The following is a 12,622-nucleotide window of genomic DNA, read 5'->3' as shown; positions in this document are numbered from 1 at the left end:
CCTCTGCCGCCTGTGTGTTGGGATGAAAGGCGTACACCACCACCACCTGGCTTCCCCTAGTATCTTATCAGGACTGTCTGTCTTCTATCACAGGTTGGCCTCAAACTCTTGGCAATTTCCTTGCCTCCAGCTCTCAAGAACTAACATGGAAGCTACCACACCTGGCTAGAATGCTTACAATACTTTATTAAGCATTCCATCATGAGCTTATCCTCAAGATTGTCATAAGCATGTATGAGAATCACAGAAGTGATTATACAGATTTCATAAGCATTGGGCTTCATCTTATGGGTTCCTATCTATCTTGATAAGGCTGAGGATATAGTGAGTCCCTTGTCTATTTGAATTTCTAAAGTCCCTGTGGTTTCAGGAAGACTAGTAGAGCTGAGGATGGCATTAAACACTGCAGAGACACAAGTCAGCCTCTGCTGAAATCTAATGCAAGACTTTTTGCCCATGCTTGTTACTACATGCACAGTTCAGAGAAAGCATCCATCCAAGATGGAATGTTAAAATGTTGTACTACAATGTCTCCTGTTTGCTATCATCATTACCACAGAGACACATAAGACAATTGAACAAGATCATTGGCAGTCATCTTAGAGGCATGGGCTCCATTTTAGAATCACTGAGACCCATCTTGGATCAGGGGCCATTTTGGAGTCATGGAGGCAATCTTGAAGTCATTAGGGCCATCTTGGAATCATTGAAACCATCTTGGAATCAAGGAACATCATTATTATTCTCTTGGTTTTTCAACTACTTTATTACTAGTATAGATATGCTAATTTGATAGGTAAATCTTATATTCTGCAATTTAATGGAACCTTTTAGTTCTAACAGGTCTTTAGTTGTACCTTTAGATTTTTCTGCATGTAATATCATGCTAGACCCCCCAAGATAGCTCATCAGGTAAGGTGATTGCTGCCAAGCCTGAACAACTGAATTTGATCCTAGAACCTTTATGGCAGGACATACACACACATACTACACACTAAATGTAACAAAAAATATGGTGGGGAGAATCTGGGAGGAATTGAAGGAGGGTAAAAAGCATAACCAGAATATACCGTATAAAAAAAATTCTGTCAAACAGAGAGAGAGAGTCCTCTTTCTTCGGACTCAGCACCTCACCTGGGTAGCACAGTAGAAGTGACCCTACTGACAGGGAGAAGGTAAACTGGCCCCTAGAATGTGAGCATGGGAGACCTGGCCCCACCCCTCATCTGCATATGGTGGTGTGAATTGGGGAGAGATGCCTTCCCACCCTGGCCCTCACCTCCTGTGGCAGGTGGGAGAGTTGTCCCTGCCCCTCACCACATGCAGCACTCCAGAGAATGGCCCCTATACTTCGCCTGGGCAACACAGTAGAGCTGGCCCTGAAAGTGTAGGTGTGGGAGAAGCAGCCCAGGGGCATGAAAACAGAACTGGCTCCACCCCTTGCTCATCACTGCAAGGGGTGAGCTGGCTGAGGCAATGTTGGAGAGCTCACCTGGTGATGAAGATGAGGGAGAGCTGGTAGGCTGATCAATCCTGCAACTACACAGGGCCAGAACCAGGGTTATGAGTTGGCTCACCCCAACATCCATCCCATCTATGATCTGCTGGAGCATGTGAAGGGGCTGGTCCTGCAGACCCAAAGCTGCAGGATCTCCATGACACACGGCAACAACAGGACATCTAAGAGGAGTCCCAGAGGCCTTGAACTAGACCAACGACTTTTTGCAATAAACACTCGCAAGTGAAGATCTATGGATAAAAGGGTTTACTGTGTCACACTACTGTTTCCATAATGAGATTATTCTTTTGTTGTTTCCTTTTTGTTCTTTTAAATTTTATTTTATTTGGTGGGGGTCATGGGGGAGGTTGCAAGCGCAGAGGACAGATACACAGGGACGGGAAATGAATGGGATCGAGATGCAAGATGTGAAAGTCACAAAGAATAAATAAAAAGAAAAAGACTTTTTTAAAAAAAAAGGGACCTCTTTCTGATTTGGGTGTCCTCTATTTCTTTCTCTTCCCTAATTTCTCAGGCTAGGCCTTCCAGAACTATAACAGCCAAAGTTAAAACCCTTGTCTACTCTAGTTCTCTGAAGAAAGGCTTTTAACGTTCCATTTAATATGGTGTTACCTGAATTTATTACATAGGAAACTATGTTGAGGCAAATTCTTGCTATACCTGATTTTTGAAGTTTTTATTATTGGAGGATGCTAATTTTATCAAATACTTTTACCATGTTTATTGAAATGATGATGGTTTTGTCCCAGAGGTATGTTAATTTACATGTGTCAAATCATTCTCAAATCCCTTAAGATAAATTCCGTGTGACCACAGTGTATAATCCTTTCTGACGTGCTATTCAATTCAGTTTTTAATATTTTAAATTCTTATACATTTATTTTTGAGATAGTCATCCATCACATAGGCTGGCCTCCAACTCACCATGTAGATGAGGATGGCCTTGAACTTATGATCCTCCTGCTACCAAGTGCTGGAATTACAGGTGTGTTTCACCCTGCCCAGCTCTAAAAGTAGTGTAGGTCGGCCTCAAACTAGTGCTCCTCCTGTCTCATCTTTAGCACTTGCCTACCAGGATGCACTACCATGACCTGCAGAAGTACTCCCACGCTCTCACTGTTCATGTCAGACCTGCTGGTTCTGACTTCTCCTGTTGTCCTCTCAATACCATCAGCCCTCTTGTTCCAGGTTCCTGGAAGTCAGGGAAACATGCCGATGAGTTATAACCTGTGCACTCCAGAAAATATTCCATTTAGCAGAGTTCAGTTCCTGGGATATCAGCCCACATTTTATTTTACAGTACGTTCGTGTAAGTTCCTGCATTTCCAAGGTAACCAGATCACATTCCGGTTAGCACTTCTGGTAACAAAACCATACAATGACTCTGGCTTCAAAAACAAGGTGTGGTGGTGCGGGAATATGTCTTCCCTTTAATACTGCAGGCGACAATTCACCACAAAGTCTCATCTCCAGAACCCTTCCCCCCGAGATCCAGTGTGAAGGCAAATTACCCCTGTTACAAATAAACCACATGAGACATGAGGGAAACCAAACTACTTCAGAGATCTAGAATCCCCCACAGTGCAATCCTTCCTTTCTAACTGCTGGGGGTCATGCAGCTTTGGTGCCCTGAAAAATGAGGGATTGGAAAATACAGGGTCATTTCACTCTGAAACGTATGGCTTTTCAAGATACGTCTGCAAAAAAAGAAAAAAAAATTAAATAACCTAAATACTTAAAAAATAATAAGAGTTGGTAATTCAGGAAGCACCTAGAAAATTCTGCCAGTTGCTGTTTAAACTACAGGCATTTCACAGAAACAAAATCTGTATCACATCCAGAATTACAAGTCCTGATGACATATTTTCATGTTGCTAAATGAAAGCACTGTGGTTCATACTCTGCTTTTGAATGGTTTGGGAAATTCATCTGCATACTGACATTATTCACCTACAAACCCAGCTGACCAAGAGACCAAACCTTGGAGAATTTTAAAAAACCAACTGAGCCATAATAAATCAAGCTGGAGAAATTTCAGACTGTGAGAAAGCAGGTAGTTGGATCTGTTAGGACTTTTTACTAAATTAAAAAAAAAAAAAATTCTGTAATGGCCATTAACTCCAATCCCTGGGAGGCTGAGGCAGGATTGCCACAAGTCTGAGGCCAGACCAAGGTGCACAGACAGTTCCAGTCCAGCCAGAACTATGTAGCAAGACCCTAACTTAAAAAAAAAAAGTTAAAAATCAGCTGGGTATATTAACAGCAGTCAGAGGCTGAGTCAAGAGGACTGCAACTTTGAGGCCAGCCTGAGTTGCATACAGAGCAAGATTCTACCTCAAAAAAGAAAGGAGGGAGGCATGGAAGGAGAAAAGAAAAGAGAGGGAAAAAATGTAAGATGCTTTGGGCCCTGTCCAACATGGCTGGAATGGTAAGTAACTACCAACCAAGTCCCCACCCAGAAACTGTCTTCTGCTTAGAACTTCAATGTGCCTTCGACTTTGGACGCCCCCAACCCCTGCAGTATAAACACATGACTCCTAAGAACTTCTTCAGTCCTGCTGCTGAGTCCAGTGACCAACAGGCCCCTGCAGCTGGCGCCAACAAGTGGGTAAAGCCTGAACTTGGCAGGTTACCAACGCAATCAACACATTTGTGATCCTGAAGAAAGACCACCCCATTCAAGAGGGAACGCGTGACGGAAAAGGGAGCACGACAGTTCTTAGGAAAGCCATGAAGTCTGAAGAAGAGAGCCTTTGGGCAGAGGGTGGTCAAAGGGAGCGGGGATGTTTCTGAAACCCGAGAGAGACTGCCAGACAGTCACTGCAGAGTAAAATGCAGAATGAAATGACATATAACCAAGGTTTACAGGATATCTAGAAATATGTTTTATGATTTAAAAAAATTGCAACACACTCCAAAAAAAATTTTCTGATAATTCATGTACAACAAAAGGCACTGTTATCCGCATAAATCCACTGATTCTTCATGGCAAAAACCTGAGACGCATGCGCCGATCCCTAACTCTAACCCCTCAGCGTTCAGCCTTCAGAGCGGACGCTTTGTCCTTTCCAGTCAATGACTGCTTTTCTTTAATTTCGTACATTACAGTAGCTGTTGAAAAATATATCTGCCAGGTTAAGAAGGGTCGAGGGAAGGGCGAGCGAGTCCATGGCTGCCTGGTGCCGACGGCACAGACCCTTGTTCCCCTCTTGGCCCTCACGCATCCCGTGAGAGCGGCGGCGGCGGTGATGCTGGTCGTGAACCGTAGACGCGCCTTTCTGTTGGTGCTGGGCACAACCCCAAAGTTAAACGCAGAGAAGATGCCCTTGTCCTCAAATGTGCAGCCGCCCTGCTATTGGAAAAGAGGAGAGGGAAAACAAGCCATGCTTAAGGTGAGAGCACTGAACGGAACTTTGAAGAAACGGACTTTTATGATAATGGACTGTTTGGTTTGTTTCCAGACAGGGTCTCGTGTAGCCAGATTAGCCTCTAACTTGCTATGTAACTGAGGATGGCCCCGAACTCCTGATCCTCCTGCCTCCACAACACAAGTGCTGGGATTACAGACACCAATTCCCCTCCCGGCCTTGCTGCCATGCCTGGCTCTTTTTATGGATTTACAACTTTAAATGAATGTGATTCCTGGAATCTGTTGGGTCACCTAATTGAATGCCAGCCTTTAACAAAACCACATTCACAAGCAATTATGTTTATCATGAAAAAAACATTTGCTAACTAACATAGGTGAAATGTAAACAGTTCTAGGCTGGGAGCTAATAGCTGCAGGCTGCACTCTGCACAGGATGCCGACAAAAACTGGGACCCTGAAGAACAGTCCTCACCTAAAATTCTCATGTCTCCCATTGAAATACTTTGTAATCAAAAAGTTTTTCCCACTAATAACCCAGGAGTGCGCTAAAATCCCAACATTAAATAATCTTTCCTTCTTAAAAGCTGAAAATTGACATCATGAATCCCAACAAATATAAACAAGAACTTGCTCTGGTTTGGGTCATAAATGTCCCCTGAAGTCCATATGATGAACTTGGTTCCCAGCCTCTGGCACTACAGAGAGGTAGGAGAGCCTTTAAGAGGAGAGGCTTCCTGGGAGGAAGTGAGGTTATTGGGTGTGTGTGTATGCTACATGTATGCAGGTGTCCAAGAGGCCATAAAAAGACTTGGCTCGGTCTGGGAGGGGGGCACTGGTCCTGGCTGGACTGAGTCTACCAGGTCGATCCCGGTCCTCGGGGGAGACCTTGATCTGGAGGAGGTGGGAATGGGGGGTGGGATGGGGGAAGGGGGAAGGAGGGCGAGAGTGGGAGAACAGGGGAATCTGTGGCTATTATGTTGAAATAAATGATGTTGTAAAATAAAAAAAATAAAATAAAAAAAAAAAAAAAAAAAAAAAAAAAGGCATCAGAAAAGGGAACTGGAGTTGCAGACAGTTGTGAGCCACCTGATGTGGGTGCTGGGAACCTAACCTGGGGTCCTCTACAAGAGTGGCAAGTGCTCTTAATTGCTCAGCCCCTGCTTCAGCCCCTGCGGGTGTTTTAAAGAGACTCCAGCCCCATTCTCTCTCTGCTTCTGAGGTCCCTTGACAGGAGCTCATTTCCTCTACCTCACACTACTACCAGAGGCCCAAAACAAAGGGGGCCAAGTGGCCAGGACTGAACCAAGAGCCAAAATAAAATCTCCTCCTCTTAAGTGGATCTCCTTAGGTACTGGGTAACGTCGATGGTAAACTGATCCACAGAGTTTTTTTAGTCCATCTGTGGTTGAGACATTAGGTGGGCAATGGACTAAGTCTTTCTGAGCAAGACCTGTCCCAACCCTTAACTTCTCTAAAACATTAGGAGGAGACTTCTCTGCCGGAGTTGCTGTCCGAACCCCCTCAGTTGTGGGCAGCGCTGTAGGGTGCAGGACCTCGAGGAGCTGTTGCTTGACCCGGAAAGGTTTGCAGGGCATGTTATCGAGATAACAGTGCGCTACCCCGACAGACCCCCTTAAGGAGGGCAGCAGGGAGCACCCAGCTGGCCTCCAGTTAGCAACGCCGCCGGGTGAGAAGGACGGGAAGCCCCGGGCCTCGCTATAGAAAGCGAGGGCGGTGGAGAACCCCGGATCTGGATGCTGCTGCCGCCCTGGTCCTAGGCATCCGCGCGCTCCTCACGAGGATAACTGTAGGAAGGACGGGAATGAGAGTAGCGACTACCGGGTGACTTCCAAAGTTCCCACAAGTTGAAGAAGCCTAAGATACACGGTGACCAAATGTGTGAGCGGGCTGGGTTTCCAAAAGATCCACCTCCAGCCGGCTTTAGGAAAAGAGCAAACTTCACTGGAGCCACCTCTGGCTCAGCCCTGTAGTGCCACTCAGTAGGCTTGGAATCAGAAAGGCAACTGCGTCGTCGTCCCCCACCCCATAGTTGGTTGAAACTACACAGCGGAGGATGACCTTGAACTGTTGACCCTTCGGTCTTCACCTCGAAAGTACACAGATTACAAGCCTGCACCACCACATGTGGTTTTTATGCAGTGCTTTGGGATGAAACCCAGGGTTTATTATCCGTATTAGGTGAGCAGTCTACCAACTCAAGTACATCCTCAGGACGTCACTATGCTAAGGTTGACTTTTGTTTTGTTGAGATTTGTTTGATTTTCTTTTGCGTGTGTTTATGGGGTCAGGGAGGCCTATCTTGTCCCTTGGAGCTGGAGTTTCATGTGGTTGCGATTAGCATGCTGGAAACTGAATTTGGGTCCAATGGAAGAGCAGCAAGGGTTCTTAACCACCGAGCCACTGCTTTTTCTTCGGGTATTTTTGCAATGTTTTCGGTTTTTTAATTTGAAATTTTTATTTGGTTTAATCATGTAAAAGCTGTATTCTACTGTTTTATTACTTAATAAAATAAAAATTTAACACACACACACAAAAGCATTAGGAGGATGTCAGCGAGGGAAAACACTAATAACCCCTACCTGTGAAATGGTGTTGATAGAGATAGAATATTATGATTAAAAAGAACCACCAAACTGGGCCTGGTGGCACAGGGACATGTCTATAGTCCCAGCTACTCAGAAGGTTGAAGCAGGAGGATAACAAGCCCAAAGATTGTAAGTTTGAGGCTAGGCTAGTCAACATCCCATCTTTAGAAAAAAAGGTAGGCACAGTGGCACACACCTGTAATTTGAGCCCGCAGGAGGGTTGAGGCTCGAGGATAGTCAGTTTGAAGCTAGCTTGGACTACACAATGAGTTCCAGGCCAGCCGCAAAGTGAAACCCTAACTCAAAAGAGAGACAGAGACAGAGAGACAGGTGGGCAGTGGGACTAAGATCGTAGCTCACTGGTAAATTATTTGCCCAGGATGTGTGAAGCTCTGAGTTCAAACCCCAGCATCTCAAAGAGAAAAAGAGAGAAAGAACAACCATACAGTCCAGGAGAAGCAGCATAGATCAGTAACTCCAGCACATACGGGTAAAAACAGGAGGATGACAAGTGCAGGTCCGCCCAGGCTACACGGCAAGACCGTCTTAAAAACAAAACAAGAAGAGCCGTATGACAATGGAATTCTTCATTACAATGGAGGGCTGCTCTTCAGCCATTTCAATCAAGAAAGGCAGGCGGTGGCCCTCTGACATACGACTGTGGGAAGGGTGGCTGACCTGCCACTGTCCTCCGGTGCTCCGCCAGTGCGTACACCTCCTGCAGCTTCCTCTTCTGATCCTCACTGAGTGGTGCCACCAGCAGCTGATACCAGGCAGCATCCCGATTCTGTACAGCTACAGCATTTCAGGGGGGTTGGAGGAAAAAAGGTAAGAAAGCCAGTGACCATTATTATCTCAGGAAAAGTAAGTGGCGACATTATTTTAGACAGTAAGAGACAAGGTGATGAAACTGATCCCAACAGACAGTCATTTCTGAGGGCCCATTTACCCAACTTTAAGGAACCCCAAGGAAAGTCCCTTTTACAAATCTGTGGTTTCCCTAATTCTGTCTTTTTCTATCTTCTTCTTCTGGAAGTTTCCCCAACTATATATATTTCCTAAAATCCTGACACTGGGGAACACCTGGACTCACCTGTTACCATCCTCCTGGGAATCTTCCTAGTACCTTCCATACTAGCTCTGTCTCTACACTGAGGGCCCAAGTCTGCACCCTTGTGCAAAATCTTCCCCTTCTCTTCCTGGACTTTTCCAGCTAAATACTTCAAACTTAACACAACTGAAACAAAGTTTAGCATTTCTTTCTGAATGCTCTCAATTCAATCTCCTTTTTTTTTTTTTTTTTTTTTTTTTTTTTTTTTTTTGGTTTTTCAAGACAAGGTTTCTCTGTGAAGTTTTGGTGCCTGTCCTGGATCTCACTCTATAGACCAGGCTGGCCTCAAACTCACAGAGATCTGCCTGTCTCTGCCTCTCGAGTACTGGGACTAAAGGCGTGCGCCACCACCCACCAGCTCAACCTCCCATTTCTGTTGATCTCTCTATTGGTCTCTCAGGAAACCATTACAAACCTTCCCATGTGTAACCATGCCCAGCCCACATCACCTCTGCCTGTCTCTTAAAGTCCTCTACTTACATACTCTCCCCATCAAAGTCCACACTGTACTCTTGATCTAACAACCTCACATTGCCTAGGATCCTGAAGATCATGTACTTCAAACCTAATTACTCCCAAAAGTAAACTGCCATATCAGGTCAACAGCTTACAGGAAAACACTCCACTATGCACTGGTAAAAAGGGCCCACATTCAAGGCGGCAGGCACCCTTAGTTCTATGCCGTCCTTCCCAGGAATGCCCCAGAGGCGTCTTTCCTAGCGGTCTGTCCAAGCTTGTCCACAGAGGGCTGTGCAAGCCCAGCAGAGGAGCTTATAGACTGCTGTGCATGTGCAGGTTGTGCGCGAGACCCAAAAGCTCCTGCAGTACTCAGGATGCATGCTGTGTCTGCAGACGACCATCCTGGAGCATACTTTCCTATTTCTATCTCCACAGCTGGCTTTCAGAGCACTCTTGTACTTGTGTTGAAACTAAATAATGGTGGTGTGTTATGCTGGCATTGCCTAGTTGGCAAAAACAGTACACACACATGAGAATTTTAAACATCTAATAGTAGAAATAGATGATAACACAACCACAGAACTATTTAACCATAAAGCAAATAATAGACATTAGTTAAAGTTGTTTTTTTTTTTTCAGTACAACTGTTAGATTACTAATTTGCTAAGTATTTCATTGGCTTATTCTCTATTTTTATCGTAGGAAGCAAGTGAAGTCCTGAGTTGAATGTATGTTGTTGACATGAGTACAGCCATGTCAAGGATCCCACTGCCTCAGCCCCATGGGAGTGGTAAAGCTTTCCTAGGGTCCATGTGCAAATATTGACAGTGTGTGCAGAAAATGTCCACTATAGCTCCTCCCAACTCCTGCCACCCAGTGTTTATAGCTGCATATACAACCTGGTCCTGTTCAACTGTTTGCAATAAACTCAGTGAGCTTCAGGGGTGCTGCAGCATCTTAATTAGAGAGCCCAGCCCACCTGATCCCGCGTTTTCAGTGTGCCATGTGCCTATGATTTCTTCACTCCCTTGCAGTGACATTTACCCTGTGAGGTCTCCAGTCCATCTCCCACTGTTATACAAGTCTATTGCTCTTCCTCATTTGGCAAGGCCTTTGGACACGTGTGGCTTTAAGGAGTCCTATAACTTATAAGTGTTACTTTCTGTACAAAATCAGTACAGTTAATGTGGAAAAGCATCCCTTCATCAGGCCTTACCCTCTGTTTCTTCCCATTTTTGGAATAATTAATAGGTGCGTGGCCACAGTGTTGAAGCACCACATACCTGGACCACTTTACTCACAAATGTCAAAATGGCCATTTGTGAGTTCATGCAGTGGCAGCTAGGTAGTGCAACTCTGTGACAAGTTCAGCATCACATGTATCTCCCATCCCGGGCCACCACGATGCCCAAGTGGAAGGTCAGCGCGGACGGAGTGGCAAAGGTGGAGTCCAAGCACTGCTCCACAAGGCTGTTACTAAGTCCACCCCTCCCAGAGTAGACATGAAGCCGAAAAAGGCCCCATCCATCAAGTCTGTCAGTGTTCCCGCTTCCCTTCTTCTACAATCCAGAGGGGTATTTTTATCAACTATTTTGTAAATGCAAGTTTTTTAGTGGCTCTAGAAACATTTTTAAAAGGTGGGAGGAAGTCCCACCTAACCCCATTTTTTAAGCATAAATGATTTTTTTAAGAGGTTAAATCACTTGCTGTTTGTTTATTTTTTGGTACAACCAGAAAAATAGCAAGATGCTGAATCAGGAGAGGCTGTGACTGTCTCGGGGTCACCATAACATTCTGTAGAGGGGACTAGTTTTATATCCTACAACACAAAGCATACTAAATGGTAATTTGGAATCTCAGTTCTGCATTTGTGTCTAGAATATTTTCAGTTATATCTAGTCTTGTGTTTCTAGTAGAACCGTTTTCTAAAAAGCACTACTAGGTCCTTGCCCTGTCAGAACTGTCAGGGCAGTCAATTTTCCTAACAATTGTGATAATGTGCTGTGAAAGATGGACATTTTAAGTATGTACTGTACGTGGCATACAATTGTGAGTCAGTGAAATTGAGGATTGTGCATTTTTGAGTGTCACGTGAGGTCATAGGGAAAACTTGCCAAGTTTGAAGCTGGCACATCACTGGAGTAAGCTCAAAGAAAAACAGCAGATGGCTCTTCATTAGGACATGTGAACACAATGTGTAACTCTTCAGAGTTTGGGTACATGTGTTAAGAATTGAAATGACTGTACTCTGCTCCTCAACCAACAAAATCTCAGTTGTGAAAGAGAAAAAAAGAGGTTATTCTTGCCTGAGACCAAGCACAGCAGGTAGACACTTGTGTCTAAAATGACGTCTGTGAAGGCGGCTGGCGGTTCACCCTGATGCTGCTGCTACAGCGATGGGAGTTTAGGGGACTTCGAGTGTGCCACTGTGCTAACCTTTTTCATTTTAAAGTATGTTTGGATACTTCTACAGCAAAAGGTAAAATTTTAAAGAGTCTATACCAATATGGGGGCAGATCCCAAAACAACTTCTAACAGGAAGAAATTACAGATGTTTAAAAACATCTTCAGGTTTGAGGAATGAGGGGGGAGGGAGCTGAAGACATACCCAGGAGAGCTTGTGTGAAAAACTGGTACTCGTCCACACTGTTGTCAAGGTCCAGCGGGGTGCTGAAGCCCTCGAGGGCTGTCTCCTCCAGCACTTCCTCATCCCAGTCCTCGTCCTCGTCCTCGTCACCTCTGCCGCTGTGCGACTGCATGGCTTGAGCAGTCACATTTGCCTCCTCCTCCTCACTGGAAATCTCCTCTGTGGACCCATTAATGATGTAAAAGAATGAAAAGCAAGGATTATGAAATAAGTCTGAAATATGAAACCACCACAGAATCTATCTAAAGTTATAAACTTTATCTTTACTGTAGTAGATTGTCTGGCCTCACCCTCTTAAGCTCAGTGGCCAAGACTGAACATTAATAATGCTGCCATGGCCACCAACTCACATTAAGAATACTATTTAACTGCAGGCTCCCACACTCTTCTCATTGGAAGAAAAGCAGAATGGTTCCCATTCATGTGTGTTTTCAGCAACAATGACTTCAACTCTCTTAAACACTAAACTGCTGTGGATATTGCTCTATATAAATAAAACACTGATGGCCAGTGACCAGGCAGGAAGTAGGTGGCCAGGCAGGAAGTAGGTGGGACAAGGAGAGAGGAGAATTCTGGGAAGTGGAAGGCTGAGGAGGGAGACACTGCAGCCACCGCCAGGAGAAGCAGCATGTAAAGATGCCGGTAAGCCACCAGCCACGTGGCAAGGTATAGATTTATAAAAATGGGTTAATTTAAGATAAAAGAACAGTTAGCAAGAAGCCTGCCACGGCCATACAGTTTATAAGTGATATAAGTGTCTGAGTGATTATTTTATAAGTGGATTGTGGGACTGCAGGGCTTGGGAAACCTGGAGAGAAGCCCTCCAGCAACAAATGGCGCCCAACGGCTCGAGTTTCCACCTTAAACCTGAGAATATTTAATAACCAATTCTAAACAGAGCCAAAACCAG

The 12,622-nt window shown here is 44.9% G+C and overlaps 1 protein-coding gene across 3 annotated transcripts in view; it reads right to left on the bottom strand.

The window, feature by feature from the left end:
- Positions 1-2,780: 2,780 nt before the first annotated feature.
- Positions 2,781-12,622, bottom strand: part of Ipo8 (importin 8) — a 67,348-nt gene continuing 57,506 nt past the window's right edge. The window contains exons 23-25 of one of the 3 annotated variants that reach the window (XM_028892426.2): positions 11,674-11,871; positions 8,174-8,290; positions 2,781-4,871 (exon numbers count right to left, since the gene is read on the bottom strand). In XM_028892426.2, the coding sequence (XP_028748259.1) occupies positions 4,852-4,871; positions 8,174-8,290; positions 11,674-11,871 (335 nt within the window). In that variant the 3' untranslated portion in view covers positions 2,781-4,851. The remainder of the gene's footprint in view (positions 4,872-8,173; positions 8,291-11,673; positions 11,872-12,622) is intronic. The other 2 variants (XM_028892427.2, XM_028892428.2) reach the window with 2 other exon arrangements.

The sequence above is a fragment of the Peromyscus leucopus genome, chromosome 3, assembly GCF_004664715.2.
Source record: "Peromyscus leucopus breed LL Stock chromosome 3, UCI_PerLeu_2.1, whole genome shotgun sequence".
In the NCBI taxonomy this organism is placed as follows: Eukaryota; Metazoa; Chordata; class Mammalia; order Rodentia; family Cricetidae; genus Peromyscus; species Peromyscus leucopus.
The sequence above is the reverse complement of the archived record's forward strand: the minus strand, read 5'-3'. Positions and strand labels throughout refer to the sequence as shown.